Source organism: Lingula anatina, unplaced genomic scaffold (genome assembly GCF_051362555.1).
Source record: "Lingula anatina isolate TDL-2025a unplaced genomic scaffold, LinAna3.0 unanchor82, whole genome shotgun sequence".
Classification (NCBI taxonomy): domain Eukaryota; kingdom Metazoa; phylum Brachiopoda; class Lingulata; order Lingulida; family Lingulidae; genus Lingula; species Lingula anatina.
In genome coordinates, this window is record NW_028257603.1 from 6,376,463 (window position 1) to 6,391,869 (window position 15,407).

Here is a 15,407-nt window from a genome sequence, read left to right on the forward strand (position 1 = left end):
CCATCCATCACTGGAAGGAAGTTGATTTTGATGCAGAATCAAATTATTTCTTGTATCCCATCGATGGTCAAAGAGGGTCCATAGACATGTTAAAAAATGCCTCTTGGAAGGGTGTGTGCAGGATAATATCCCCTGAGGTGTTAGATCAATCCGCATTTGGAGAACATTCCAAGCCCATGGTATTAGTACATTGTTCCTTTTGGAACAAAACGTAACAGGGGCAATTTGATGTAACATTCTCAACAGAAATCTCACTCCATTTGCAAGAGGTAACTTCAGGGATACTACTGGCTTCATTGTGACGACGCACTTGCTCACAGCTCTTGTCTGGCAAACGATTTGTTGCAGAAACACAGGGCTCTGGGGATGGGACAACCGTCTTTGAGTCCTGATATTAATCCTACTGAGCACCTGTGGCATAAATTGGAATGTGCATTGCAGAGGAGAACCAATTCCTAAATAATCTTGACCAATTCCGCCACACTCTTTAGGATGAATGGGACAATATCCCACATAACAGAATTGTTACCCATGTTGAAGGCTTGTCGCGCCGTCTACAGGAGATAATTGCAGTACGTGGTAGATGCACACGCTGTTAGGCACGTGATCTTTAACGAGCACAACCTAATGCTAATTGTGTGTGAATTTGGTGACATTTGATGGCACCTTTTCAATTTTATAGACATTTCTTTACATCTGTAGAAGTAACAGTGAAACAGTCGATTTGAGGGGGTACCTCTTATAAATTTTACTAAATGGTATAAAATATGTATATTTTCACCACTATTTTGAATTTTTTTAACCATTAATCATGTTAGACACGGTATCCGTGATAAAAAGCACTATTTCTAACAGTTCACAGCTGTGAGGTGATCATTTGTAAATAAAAGTACATATATATATCAAGTGTGTGTGTGTCTGTGGTACAGTGTGCTCAACTGTCCAAAGCATTTATGCACAATTCAAATTAATAAATAAATAAAAAAACAAGAGACATGTATCAACCCTGACTCCGAGTTTCAAATAATCGGGCATGCCTTCTGGTTATGCCTGTGAAACTCAGGAGTCGGGCTGATACGTGTCTCTTGTTTTTATATTTATTTATTAATTTAAATATGTGTCTCTTGTTTTTATATTTATTTATTAATTTAAATTATATATATATATATAAAATAATAAAATATGCTGACAAAATATTTGAAATCAATTAGTATATTTAACTGTTCTTAAAACTTAACATATTTTGCTCTATTTCTAGGTCCACTGGCCAACAATCATGGCAGATGTGAACGAAACTGTTGCTGAGCTGAAGAGACAACAAGCCAAGGGGAGAATAAGATATTATGGCGTCTGCAACTTTGGACCCAATGATCTGCGAGGTTTTCTTGAAGCAGGAGGACAGCCCATCTCTAACCAGGTGTGGTACCCATAGACCCTTAATTCAGAGCATTTAAGATATGGCTATTTCTTAAAAGGTGCATAATGAGCATTATAGACCATCATATTGGAAAATTTCAATTTTCACGCATGGAAATTTTACTTATATTTCCATTAATTACCAAGGTATTACATATTCAGAACTGGTCCCAGAATAACAATCTGTAAACCTTTTCTGTAAACCTTCAGAGTCTGAAAATTAAATGTTTTTAAAACTATATTCCCTAAAGTGACTTGGCTTATTTATTCATTATATTAACTTCATTTTCTTATAATGTGATGATATTTAAAGGTGTGCTACAATCTTCTGTGGAGGTCCATAGAGGAGGAACTACTTCCTCTCTGCCAGGAGAAAGGCATATCCCTCCTCCCCTACTCACCACTTCAGCAGGGACTACTTACAGGGAAGTTCCAGAAGCCGTCTGATGTCCCTGAGGGAAGAAGGCGAGGGAAGTTATTTCATAAGGACAGGTACAAAATATATGGGCCATTGCACATTATTTTTTTAGTGTGTATGTTTTTGAGTTAAATTTTCAAGCTGTATTTATTTTAGGTTTTCTACTCCCAAAATTTCAACATGTTATTCATTTATAAAAAAGGGAGATAAAATTGCTTGAGACGATCTTACATGATTGATATGAATTTTTTTTTTACTGAGTCAAGCACCATTTATTGTGTGTCTCTAACTACAGCATATGTAGGCCTTTTTCTTGCCTGATAACACACTTTTCGAAATGGACCTAACTCCCAGGGGGTTCACTCTAAATTACTGTCAGCCGACCGCGCATGGAAGTTAATTACCCCCTTACAGCTTTTAGTAGGCAGGACAGACATGTAAGCCGGCCAAGCTGACAGTAATCTAGCGAGACTCCCCACGGGGATAGATCGATCTAAAATCTGTGGGAATGGGGTCTATCATATGGGCATAAGTCCTTGTTTGACCAAACTTACACTTTAACAATATTTCTTTTCAAGTACCCCCCTTGCTCGCCACGGCCATGATGGAGCAGAAAAAGAGGTGTTTCAGGTATAATATTTGATGTTTTATTTATTTAAAACGAGATGAATAAAAAAAACTAATTAAATAAGTTGGAATGAGATGGAATAAAATGAAATACATAAAAGTATTACACGCTTGTATAGAAGACAGTTAAAAAGATTATAAATAAAGTAGTCCCACAAGCATGTTTTCCTTTGATTGTCTGTCCAGACATCTAGGGCTACGTATTGACTAAAACATTCATAACAGAGACAGGCATAGTTTACAAGTGCAGACAAAAGTTGTATAAAGAGTAATGTCAGATTTTCAATTATATGATTGCACTCTATGATAACATTTCCTTTGATTTTATCAAAGGTCTTGACATTTTTAGACAAAATTAATCAAAATTTGTGTGACTGTGTGAGTGATGCATATTTATAATAATGGTAAATTTGTTTATACTTTTCTTTGTCAGGTTATAACTTATTTAGGATCTGAGTTAATTTTGTTATTACACTAGAGTGGGTCTGGGAGGTTGAAAATGATGAGGTTGAAAATGTAATAAATGTTTTGTTTGTTTTTTTTCTGTTTGAACAAAAAAGTATATTCAGAAAGTTTATCACAGCTTGAGCAGTTTATTATAAACAGATAACAGATAAGCAGTAGAAAATACAAAAAATCATGTCATTCTCTTTCTTGAATATTATTATTATAGATATAATGTACATTTTAGAAGATATAGGTTATTATTATGCACAACACAGTACAGTCATGTAACACATTTCAAACTGAAGAGCTTTTTCGATCTTCATCCGTATTGAAACAAGAAACAAATAGGTTCCAGTGGTTCCAACAGCCCATATTTCACGGTTGAAAATTGTTGATCCATATCAAACCTGAGCTAGAATAAATTATAGAAATATCAGATGCATGTGTGATTAAAAAAACTGTATATATGAAACATAAAAGGATAAACACATAATCATGTTTCCAATGCTCTAGGCCATCAGTGAAATCCGCGAGGTGTGTGCCAAAGCCAACATTCCCATGGCAACAGCATCATTGTCATGGTTACTACAGCAGCCATGTGTGAAGTCAGTCATTGTTGGAGCTTCTAACCCGCAGCAGGTGGTAGAGAATTGCCAGAGAGTGACCTTGCCAGAGGTGAAGATATTTTTAATACCCTACTATTAGTGTGTGTGTGCGCGTACGCTAGTGTGTGTGTGTGTATGTGTGTGTGTGCGTGCGTACATGAATGCATGTGGGTCAGAACCTCCGGCTAAGTTTGGTGGTTGGATCCATATATGGCTATTGTTGGCTGTAAAGAAAATTCCCTTTAAGAAAATGTTTTGTCTCAAGGTAATGAAAGAGTGAAGGGAATTTTTGGAGAAAACAAATAGCTTCTCTCAGAGAGAGAGAGAGAGTGAGAGAGTTATAAACATATTGATTTTTTGAGGGGAAGTTTCTGTAAATGTCTTTTAAAGTGATTCCAACAGCTATTCCCCTATATCCATAAGACATTATATAACCATAATATAAAATAATTATGTTTCTTAAAACATGTTTTCCTAACATCAATATTCTAGGACGTGGTACAGAAGTTCTCTGCAGCTACGGACCCAGTGAAGGTGATATTCAAGGGTGATATGGACCAGTGGGCATACGGAAGGTCAAGTTAAATTGACTCTTTATAAGACTCATAACACAGGGTACATTAGGTTGCAGTGCTCACCATTTAGCTGTCAAATAGAGGATGTTTGGTTTGGAGGGTGTTTCAGTCACCCCGAGTCTTACAGGTTAACTGACCTGTCTGTTACCAGGCTGTCTACCATTTCCAGTATTAATGAAAAAAAAAAATTTTTTCAGTTAATATATATGAACAAAATATATATCAGAAATTTGAACATTGACAGAGCTCTAAAAAGTGATTGAAAGAAATAATAATGACAATAGAAAATTCTGAAGTTTAAAATGTGAAAATAAAATATTATGTATTAAAAGGTAATTATTAATTTTTTAATTTCGAGTTAAAACTGGTAAAAATCCATCTCTATAACTCATTGTGTTTTCATTATACCTACTTGACCATACAAATCTTTTCTACTGCTAACTTACTACTCTTATGATCAGGTATTTATGTTGCCTATTTTGGAAGTGGCAAACTGATTACGATCATAATTTCTTATTAATTTCAAGCTGTAATTGCTTAAGTAGAAGTTCCAGATCAGAACCATGTCAGACTTGTGCGCAAAATATTAAAGCAGTACAAATAATATTATATACCTGATTTTTAGTTATTATGATCTTTAAATAATAATAATAATAATAATAATAATAATAATAATAAAATAAAACATCATCTTAAGTTCACAATGAATGGAAGCACTGCTGAAAAAGTAAAAGAAAATGTTTACCTGAGAAGAACTTCATTAATATAGACCATAGTGTAAATGGTATTATCAAGCTACATGTCATAATGATGAAATTACAATTACACAAATAAATAGAAGAATAAATACATGATACAGTTTGATTTAGAGAGTAAATATTAAAAAAAAAAAATGTACCCAAACCATAATCTCACTGCCGAGTCAACGGCTCACAACAGTGGGTTTTTATACATATTATTATCAAGCTACATATTGTTTAAGTACATATTGTACAATTGCACAGGTAAATAAATAAATTAATGAATAAATAATAGTGTTATATGTTGAATAATTATAAGTAAATAGTTTGCAATTAGCAAGTGGCATGATGTTTAACCCCACTGCCGATCTATTTTGTAAATAATTCTGGTGTAGATTTCACTTGGATTGATCTTCGCCACCGTTTGGGCCCCTTTTTTAATGAGTTCTAAACGACAGACAACTTAAAAGAGTTACAAGAGACCCTATCTAACTCCTTTGCCTTGTGGCATAATGTCTTGATAAAAGTGATTTATTTAGTGTGAGGAGGGTGTCTTGTCTCACTTAAAAAGGAATCGTTCTTCGCAATGGTTGCTTAACTGATGCTATCTAACTTTGTACAAATAGGGTTTTAAATGATCGCCAAAATTATGACATTAATGAATGTTGCATATCAAAAGTTTTGATACGATTAAATAATGGTTAATAAGGATTATGGGTTACTATTTAGCTCAGGCGTTAACTTCGTCTTGCGATCTAAATGAACAAAAGTTGCAGATCGTAACAAATTTAACTTAATTATAGTGTAGTAACGTACAGCCCAGCAGATAATGTGTTATACCAGTAAGCAGGCATTAACTACGTCTCGCCCACGCCCCCCTCCCCAAAAATGTTTCTTATAATGTCAAAATGTTTTCTAAGGCTAAGCAAAGAATTGTTTTACGACTCATTCACTGAAACAGCATGTTGTAATCGATATTAAGGGGGGGGGGGGTATACCTATTCATGGATAAAATATCAAAATTCACCTTATTTCCCTGGTGTTGAGTTTTGTGACAGTAATGTATCGAAGAAATATGAAAGTATGCATGATGGAAGATGCATGCGCAATATTTGTGGAATAAAGTGGTGTATTTTGACAACAAGTGGGCCTCAGCCAAATGTACATCAGGGGTGGATCCTGGATTTTTTTAAAGGGGGAGGGGTCCGGTTCACCCCAATGGCGTTAGGTTCAGGGCACGCTCTAGGGCCTCAAAAATTTAGTGCTTAAGAGGACAAATCGCGCGCATTTAGAACCATGATTCAGCTAGGCGTTTTTGGTACGACTTTTGTAAATCAGAAATCGAAGGGGAGGGTCCGGACCCCCTGACACCCCCTAAATTCGTCCCTGTAATATTGACCGTGAACATTTGTGAACAGTTTCAACCACAGCCCCTCACCTAAAATGGACCATACCTGTCTGTAATTTGCATAACAATAAGTTGCTCACCGTAGTGCGAGCTGTCTTCTCGAATGCTCAGTTGGAAGTAGGACACAGCAGGAAGAAGACGCAATAAGTATGTGTGGTGCGGTCGCAAGGTGGAACTTTCATGAGGCGTAGAAGCAAATGCACGTTTTGTAAGTATTACTTTTTCTTCGGTGACCTATAACAGTAGATGAAATAAGCGTAGAAGAATGCAAGAGAATTTACAACAAGTGTTTATGTCACGACTCTTTGTTATATTTTGCCTATCGTTTCTGTGTGCGGAGAAAGTGACATTACGGATACGCTAACGACAAAAACGATTAAGTTGTCTTACGTACGCCCCTTTAGAGGACAAAAGAATTGTGTGAAAATTAGTAAGTTAAGGGACAATTCCGACTTACGTATATTTTACGTACATCTTACATGTCACTCAAAATGTTAGCTAGCATATTAGTAGATAGGCATATTATTTCAAAGATCACGGGCTAATTTAAGTGATAATAGTAATACCGGTACTTGTCACAGTTCCGAACTTTTGACCCATCGATTTTAATGGTCAAATTTAATAGTCAAAGTTTATCAAAAATTCAAACGTCTCCTTTTACGACAATCACGATAGTTTAAAAAGAAATAAAATACCCTTTCGAATTAAATTATCTTATTGTTAATTTGGTCTCGTTGAGGTTTCATTTCATTTCTTTAAATCAGTTTTTGTAGATTTGTTTATTCTACTATACATGTACCCGTAAAATGTTTGTAAGCAGTGTTGAATAACGGAGAAAATGATTTATGATAAAGAAAAATATGGCCCCCAAACGTGTGATGCATAGCGATTTTAGATGTTACAACATGAAATGGGAGGTAAAATGAATTAACGTCGCTAGTAATAACCTCCACAAATTAAAGAAATGTGTTCAATGTTTATTTTTTCAAAGCATGATATCTCAAATACGATTATCATTAACTTACGGTCTTAACTTTGGCGTAAGGCAACCTTGATATCGATTGATTTTTATGTACAGACACAGACGTGTCTGTACATATAGCCGTCACCTGCGTCTGTCGTCGCCGTCGCCGTCGTCGCCGTCGTCGCCGTGCACTCAGCGATAACACGATAAGTGGAATACAGTTGTACATTTTGTATTCAAATTTACAGAACTGATGAATATTCATAATACGCAGGTCAAGTTCGAAAATCAGCATGTTTTTTAGAGAAGTTAGGCTGTTTTTTCACTTTTTTTGGCATTATTATAACACCGATAACACGATAAGTGAAAAACCTTTTTACTTTTTGGCTTGAAACTTATAAAACTGATGAATATTTATAATACGCAGGTCAAGTTCGAAAATCAGAGCTATTGGGTCAATTTTATGGAATTTATGCTGTTTTTTCACTTTTTTCAGCATATATGCAGCACCGATAACACAATAAATGGAAAACTGTTTTTTCTTTTGTGTTGAAACTTACATGAATATTCATAATACGTAGGTCAAGTTCGAAAATTGGCTTGATTGGACTATTTTTACAAAAGTTATAAATAAATGCTGTTTTTTCTCTTATATGCAACACTGATAACAAATTTTAAGGAAAACCAATCGGCCTTTTGTCTTGCAACTCAAAGGAGTGATTAGTCTGACTAGTATACAGGTCAAGTTTTAAAATAAGCTTGATCAGTTAAGTTTTGAAGAAGTTATTAGCCTTTTTGTATATAAGTGTTTTTTTCTTCAGATTTAATTCTTGGGCATGTTAACAGTCCCATTATGGAACTAATTAGATATGTAAAAGTGTTGTTTTTACATTTTCTGCTTCTTAACAATATTGTTAGTTGATAATATGAAAATGACAGTAACCTGTTAATGTGCATTGTGTAATAAAGTATCAAAAATGGAAAGGAATTCATCATTGCAGTTCATCAGATTCAATCATTCACTATGTTCAGAATCTGTGAATGGAGCAAATTGGACATTTAAAATTGTTCTATTGATATTTTTCCTATGTCAACAATTTTCCTAGTTGATCATTTAAAAATGACAGTAAATTGATTGTTTTGTTTTATGTAAAAGAGGTGTTGAAAATGAAAAGAAAATCATTTCAGTACAGTTATCTCTTGTTTACATTTTGGCATTTTGAAAGTGTGACTCTGAACTTCCATGGCCTTGAAGACCTTCCCATATCACATTTTCTGAATATCCATGATACTTTTATTTTTTAATAAAAAGATTGATGGTCATTATGCTGTTAAGTATTATGTTATATTGCATGAAAGTTGAAGAAAACCTTGTTTTGGACACTGCTGCCAGGATAGCGATTAAGGGAAAACCATGTTACTTATGATACTCAAACTTACTGAAAAGTTTCATAAGACTGAAGTGCAGCTTGCATTGGAAAACCAGTGTGTTTGTTTCTGTTTTGGAAGCAATGCAGTTCTATAGTGCTATATGGTGCAATAAATGTATATGGATAGCGGCAGTATATTAATTCAGGGTCATAAAGTAATTTGCTTAATTAATTTTCAAGTTATTTTAGAGTTATAAAGTAATTTGCTTAATTAATTTGCAATTGGCCATTAAATAAGATTACATAAAACACACGTTGAGATTTCATTGTAAAGTCCCCTGGGTTTATCTCTCTTAACTGTGTCACATAGGAATCAATGATTATTATGCAGGTAAATGTCATGGTAGTAATTACACAGCTAGTTTAAAAGTTTGAATAGCAGATTTATTGGAATTTTTTGTTATGTTTTATTTTACATTTTCTTTTAATTGTTTTTCAAACACTAGCATCTTCAAGATATCACTTTCAACTCCCATCCACCAGAAGCACTGTGCATTTTCTGTTTTTTTTTTGTTTTTTTTTCACAATAGGAGTTGTGTTGGTTTTTATGTATTTAAACATTGTGTAATTATGTTATTTTTTTGCACTTTTTATGTATCTTTTTTCACATATTGGGATTTTCATTATGTGAATTTGAACTCTCACATATGGTCCTGAAACTGTAATCTTATTGACCATGTTATTCTGTTGTACAATTTGTGAAAAAATTATCTTTCACATACTGGCATTTTCATTGTGGGACTTTTAACTCCCAAGGGCATGTAACAGTTCACTTTTACTGATACTACCTGTTGTGCAATATTTGCAACTTGACTTTGCAGTTAAAGGGATAATAACTGTTCTTTTTGGCAAATAATTTTTTTTTTTCTAAAAAGTGTCTTAAGAAATAATTACAAAGTATAGCCATCTATGGAGGTCACATGGTCTGATGACAAGTTTAGATATCAGAATAATAGCTATGACTGCCCTTTTTGTGGTAAAACAAAGTATATTATATTTCTGTGAGTTGTTTACACTGTTTAAACTCAAGTTGGGTGATTCATATCATGTTTATGCAGCTAGACTGAACGTCAGCTTTAGTGGAATATTTTTGTAATTTTTTCTTTAATTTTTAATTTTTCAAACTGGCATTTTCAAGATGTGTCTTATCACTCCCATCCACCAGGAGTCCTGTACTGTTACTTTGTATCATTTTCTGTAATTTTTTTAACTTACAAGAATGATTCTTAGGATTGACATACAGCCCAAATAAGAAAAACAGCTCTATAAAATATATATATATATATATATATATATATATATATATATATATATATATATATATATATATATAGCATTTCCATAGTTTAACTCTTATTAGTCTGAAGCCTTAGGGACTATTTCCAGACCCTATCACGCTAACTGTGGATCGATCTATCTCCAAGGGAATTCTCGCTTAATTGCAATCAAATTGCTTAGTGGCTTAGCTGTCTGTCATGCCTACTAATACTGGCATGCCAGAATCCTAAGCCACTTAAGCTGAAAGCAATTTAGTGAGAAACCCCTTGGAGTTGGATTGATCTTGTTAGATTGATCTAGGTATGGGAACTCAGTCTAATGCTTGTTACATTTTACTTTCATCCTAATCCACTGTTATGCAGAATTAGAATTTGATGTTGGCTATGCAGTTACAGTAAGCATAATACATTAGTGCATCAGAATTGACAGTATCCTATTTCCTGCATTTTTATTTTCTGGTTTTTGTCTGTACATTTGACAGCTTTGCTGCCTTGTTTTTGGGTGCTATCTGAGCCTGAACATCCGACAAATTGGTAAACACCCACATCATTTCAAGTTCCCTCTTCTTTTTGATGTAAAAAGCATGCTATGTATCTTCCGAGCCTGCCCGTTTAGTCAGATATCATTAACATTACCTTCTCATTTCAGAAGACCACTGAGATACCAAGAACTGCACGACAGCCACCCGCTAGCCACCAAGCCTTTCGTCCACGTTCTGGAACCCTACGCGCATTCATGCATCTATTTTGATAAAGTTGAATAAATACGTTTGTAATTCCTTGTTTATTTTCTCTTTGATATGAAATAATGATGATAAAATTATAAGTAATAATAAAGGGAAAGGGGTAAAATTGTTAACATGTACAGTGTTTTGTGAACAATTGAGTTGAGTTTTTTAAGAATACATCTACCCAGTTTTCCAACAGCCCACATTTATAAATACAATTTGTATGAATTATCGATCTTGCTTTTTGAAAATCTATTCTTCATTTTATTCTATAGCTAATTTTATTATTTCTTGGAATGGATTAGTTCGTCATCCCTGATATCATTTTCATAATTTAATACGGGTCTAATTTTACGCCCTTCTCATCTGATGAATGCTTCAATTTTAAACAAAAATGAGAAAGTCGGCACCACTTTTTGAAATGGTAACAGTTGAAATCTGCTTCTCCAACAAAACATGGGATCTGTATATTCCGATATCTTTTAAAGATCTAATTAAAAGAATATAAAAAAATTTATTGACCCTTTAATTTTGTGACGTATATTTATTTCCACATATGCACAGACAAAAAGATAACATTTTTATTAAATTTTGGAAAAGCAAATTTTGAGACCAAAAATTTAATGTCTATTTCTACATCATACAAGTTTATATCACCCTAAAACTTTGGTGACATTATTAAAAATGTGTTCTTTATACACTTAATTACAGCAGCATTAAAATGTAATTTTGTGATGATTTAACTTGCATGTGCTCCTCAAATAAAGTGGTCTTACCCCACATCTCACACCTCAAGTGGGATTAAATTGCCCCACCTGCCACCCCTCATTCAGAATGGACTCGCCCTACCTGTCACCCCTCAAATCGTATGGACTCGCCCTACCTGTCACCCCTTAAATGAAATGGACTCGCCCCACCTGTCACCCCTCTGACGGAATGGACTCGCCCCACCTGTCACCCCTCTGACGGAATGGACTCGCCCCACCTGTCACCCCTCTGGCGAAATGGACTCGCCCCACCTGTCACCCCTCTGGCGAAATGGACTCGCCCCACCTGTCACCCCCCTCTGACGGAATGGACTCGCCCCACCTGTCACCCCCTCTGACAAAATGGACTCGCCCCACCTGTCACCCCTCTGGCGAAATGGACTCGCCCCACCTGTCACCCCCCCTCTGACGAAATGGACTCGCCCCACCTGTCACCCCTCTGATGGAATGGACTCGCCCCACCTGTCACCCCTCTGACGGAATGGACTCGCCCCACCTGTCACCCCTCATATGGAATGGACTCGCCCCACCTGTCACCCCTCACATGGAATGAACTCGCCCCACCTGTCACCCCCTCTGACAAAATGGACACGCCCCACCTGTCACCCCTCAAATTAAATGGACTTGACCCATTTGTCACACTTCAAAAAGGATTCCTCTCATGTCACCCACATCTATACAATCACACAAACCAGACTCCTATGAAACTATAAAACAAAGTCATTCTAGTGTGATATTTATTTATTTACTTATTTATTTATTTATTTAGAACATCTTTTGCGACAGAAAATCATGGTGAGGAACTACAATAAAGATATATGCACACTTAGATTAACATAGACTCTAGTTAAATAATTTTAAAAAATATGAATTATTGACATTTGGGAAAAGTGGTTTGGATTTGCATTGGAACTTGTTCCTAATACTTTCTATATTTGTACTGGAATTTCAATACCAGCATTCACGCTTTATACTTAAAGAACCAATATTAGAATTAAAAAGAGTGTCGAGCTAAATTTAAAATTCAAGGAAAAAAAATATGTCAGTTTTTCCATGGACATTTAAAAGTATCATTAGTACTGTATATTGTGTATACATTTATTGCTGTATACAGGATAGACCAAGAGCGACATGCTTTTTTATTTGAGCAGACATGAATCTACATCTTAAAATTGGCAGATCCAGAATTTATATATATTTTGTGACATACTTCACCGCATAATTCTAATCTTGATTTCAGCACAAAAATGGTTAATTGCAACACTTATTTGTACAAATTCAATTTTTTTCTTTTTGTTTCAATTTGAAGGAACGAAATATATTTAATATAGAAAAGACTGTAATTGATATTACTTTGGCTTTCATGTCTAAGATCGCCATTCACAGGATCGGGCACAGAACACATACAAATTTTAAAATAGAAATGACTCCTACAATGCAAATCAAATGAATGTAAACAAAGTAAATTAATTAATTACCCGAACTTCAATCTGCAACTTTGTAGAAATGTTACTTTTACCTTCAAGTTTGAATGCTGTGATACACAAATGCTTTAAAAATGCATAGTGACATTTTAAACCCTTAAATAATAACACCATTGCACAATAATAAAATTGGAGAAAGACTGATGAGTTCAAATAGAATCAGATGCATCCCAATTAACGTATAATTTGAAATGAAAAATGCTCAATTACTGAATATAATTTGAAAAGGGAACATGATCGACCACATTTTTGAAAAACATTTAAATATGTTCAAATCTGATATGCACATGGTGTAGTCCTAAATTTTTTTGACAGTCACAATAAAAACGTATACCATTTTCGCCATATTACAAGTGCGCTGCGTGTTGGTTCGAGCGAGTCAGTGCGTGCGTGTGTGCCTGTGCAAGGTTCCAAAATCCGACTAGGAGGCTTTGGAGGATTCTATCAGTCAGAAGCACGTGTATTTTGCAGGATCACCGCAGAGTTGACAATTCTGAAAAATCAAAATAATATGTTAATTACAATATTAAAATGATATCCCAATGCAATGCAATTTGATCTGAGATAAAAAAATTGAAAACAAAACAAAAAAAAAAACGCATTAATTTTAAAGGAGTTTATTCAAAACATTCCATAAATCTTACAAATTAAACGCATTACACACACCAGCAATATCAAACTAAAATCATAGCAGGGAAGATGTGTGTAAATTATCCTGATACTTGCCTCAGTTTTCTGCGTCACATGCTATATGTAACCTTATTGTACATAAAGGGAAACCATACACTACATGTACAAGGTGCGTCGGGGAGGGGGGGGCACAAGTTCTGACTGGGTGTGTATATTTATGACAACTACAGTCAACAACTACAACACCGGGCGACTTGATCAGGCCTTACCTGCGATATGTGTAACTGCCCGTAACACTCTTTATTTGTTTTCATTTATGGGAGTCATTTATATATTTATTTATTATCATTTTTTTTTCTTTTACAGTGTGTCCTTTATTATCTCCGCCAAGGAGGTTATGTTTTCGCCCCTGTTTGTCAGTCATCAACATAATTAAAAAAGTTATGGACCGATTTTAATGATTTTTTCAGGAACTGTCAGAAGTGGGCCAAGAAAGATATGATTAGTTTATGGTGGTGATCCGGATCAATAATCAATCAATAATAATAATAAAAAATACTGCCTTGGCGGAGGTCTGCGCTCTCGGAGTGCTTTTCTAGTTTATATATTATTCACACGAACTGCATTTTCCTTTCTTTCACGTTTGCCCTCCTTTGCTTTCTCTCGCTCTACTAATTATAACGTTACAGGCCACTGCACATACCTAACCGCACCGTCACATGCCTCTGCCACATAATGCACTAAACAGTTCTCATTCCACTGTATATATACGGCTTCCTCTCTTGCTTCTTTTTCGCTTTAATAACAAACACAGAACGGGACAGGGTTATTTCTAAAGATATTAGCTCACTTAGTAGGAGGACAAGGTAATCTATTTCAAACGTAAACCTCTTCGACTTTAGGTCCTTGCAACGTTTCTGTCTATCCTTTTACAACGATATTAGCTCACTCAGTCAGGGGACAAGGTACTGTAGTCTATTTTAACGCTGATGTAAACTTCTTTGGCTTTGGGTCTTTACAGCGTTTCTGTCTATCTTTTTTCTTACACTTTCCTATGTACTTCGTGTAATTTACAGTTTCATTTTTTCGTTATTTTTCTTGTATTTTAATTTGTGTCCAGTATTTCTACATGCACATTTTACGTTACACCTTTGGTTTCTGTTACCGGGTAGGTCTACTTCTTTTGTTTTATTTCTCTTCCTTTAATTTAACGGTGGGTTTTGGGAATAAATTGAATAATCCAAATCAATCAGTGCGAGTTTCTTGACTGAGTACAGCTACATCGTAACATTTAAGGGCGAAAATTTAGGCAAGCCGTACATTTACATATGCACTGTACACGTAATACATTATTGGATCATTTAATTTCTTTCCACTGGTAAACGATAGAAGACGATACTTTACTCACAAAACATATTATCTTCAATCGTGGTTCCACCAAACATGTACGCAACGGGTCCGAGCTTCAACCACACATCATCTTGCAGGTCATCTTGTTACAGGGTCTAGCTGTCAAGTGACCAGCCAGGAGCACAGCTCGCACTGCGATGCATGACTTATTGTTATGCAAATTACAACTGGTACAGTGCATGGCACATTTTTATTGAAGGGGTTGCTATGGAAATCGGTCTCAAAGAACGGCGAATCTACACAATATTATTTTACTATTGTGACAAGGCCATAACCCTGGCTGCATAGACGTATTTGTCACCATCGTCATATTACTTAAGGACAACAGTTTAGATTGTATCAAAATTTGAAAATAATAATGACGATAGATATAACAACTCAAATAGTATTAAAGTGAATGATGCTCATACATTCGGGGAATAGCGCTGCGCGAGATGAAAAACATTTGTACGGTCCCCGGGCTATCTATTTTAATTGAAGA

At 35.1% G+C, this 15,407-nt stretch overlaps 1 protein-coding gene and 2 long non-coding RNA genes across 3 annotated transcripts in view; 2 read left to right on the forward strand and 1 right to left on the reverse strand.

The window, feature by feature from the left end:
• LOC106156969 (uncharacterized) overlaps positions 1 to 4,757 on the forward strand; it is a 34,231-nt gene extending 29,474 nt beyond the window's left edge. The window contains exons 4-8 of the mRNA XM_086998658.1: positions 1,259 to 1,417; positions 1,730 to 1,908; positions 2,413 to 2,464; positions 3,422 to 3,583; positions 4,006 to 4,757. Coding sequence (XP_086854784.1) covers positions 1,259 to 1,417; positions 1,730 to 1,908; positions 2,413 to 2,464; positions 3,422 to 3,583; positions 4,006 to 4,098 — 645 coding nt within the window. The 3' untranslated portion in view covers positions 4,099 to 4,757. The remainder of the gene's footprint in view (positions 1 to 1,258; positions 1,418 to 1,729; positions 1,909 to 2,412; positions 2,465 to 3,421; positions 3,584 to 4,005) is intronic.
• A 1,117-nt stretch (positions 4,758 to 5,874) lies between these two features.
• LOC147759307 (uncharacterized) lies at positions 5,875 to 11,952 on the forward strand. Its single transcript, XR_015331668.1, has 2 exons — positions 5,875 to 6,444; positions 10,557 to 11,952. It is a non-coding gene; the product is annotated as an uncharacterized LOC147759307 (long non-coding RNA).
• A 173-nt stretch (positions 11,953 to 12,125) lies between these two features.
• LOC147759308 (uncharacterized) lies at positions 12,126 to 15,048 on the reverse strand. Its single transcript, XR_015331669.1, has 2 exons — positions 14,925 to 15,048; positions 12,126 to 13,379 (listed from the first exon to the last, which is right to left on the reverse strand). It is a non-coding gene; the product is annotated as an uncharacterized LOC147759308 (long non-coding RNA).
• Positions 15,049 to 15,407: the final 359 nt, after the last annotated feature.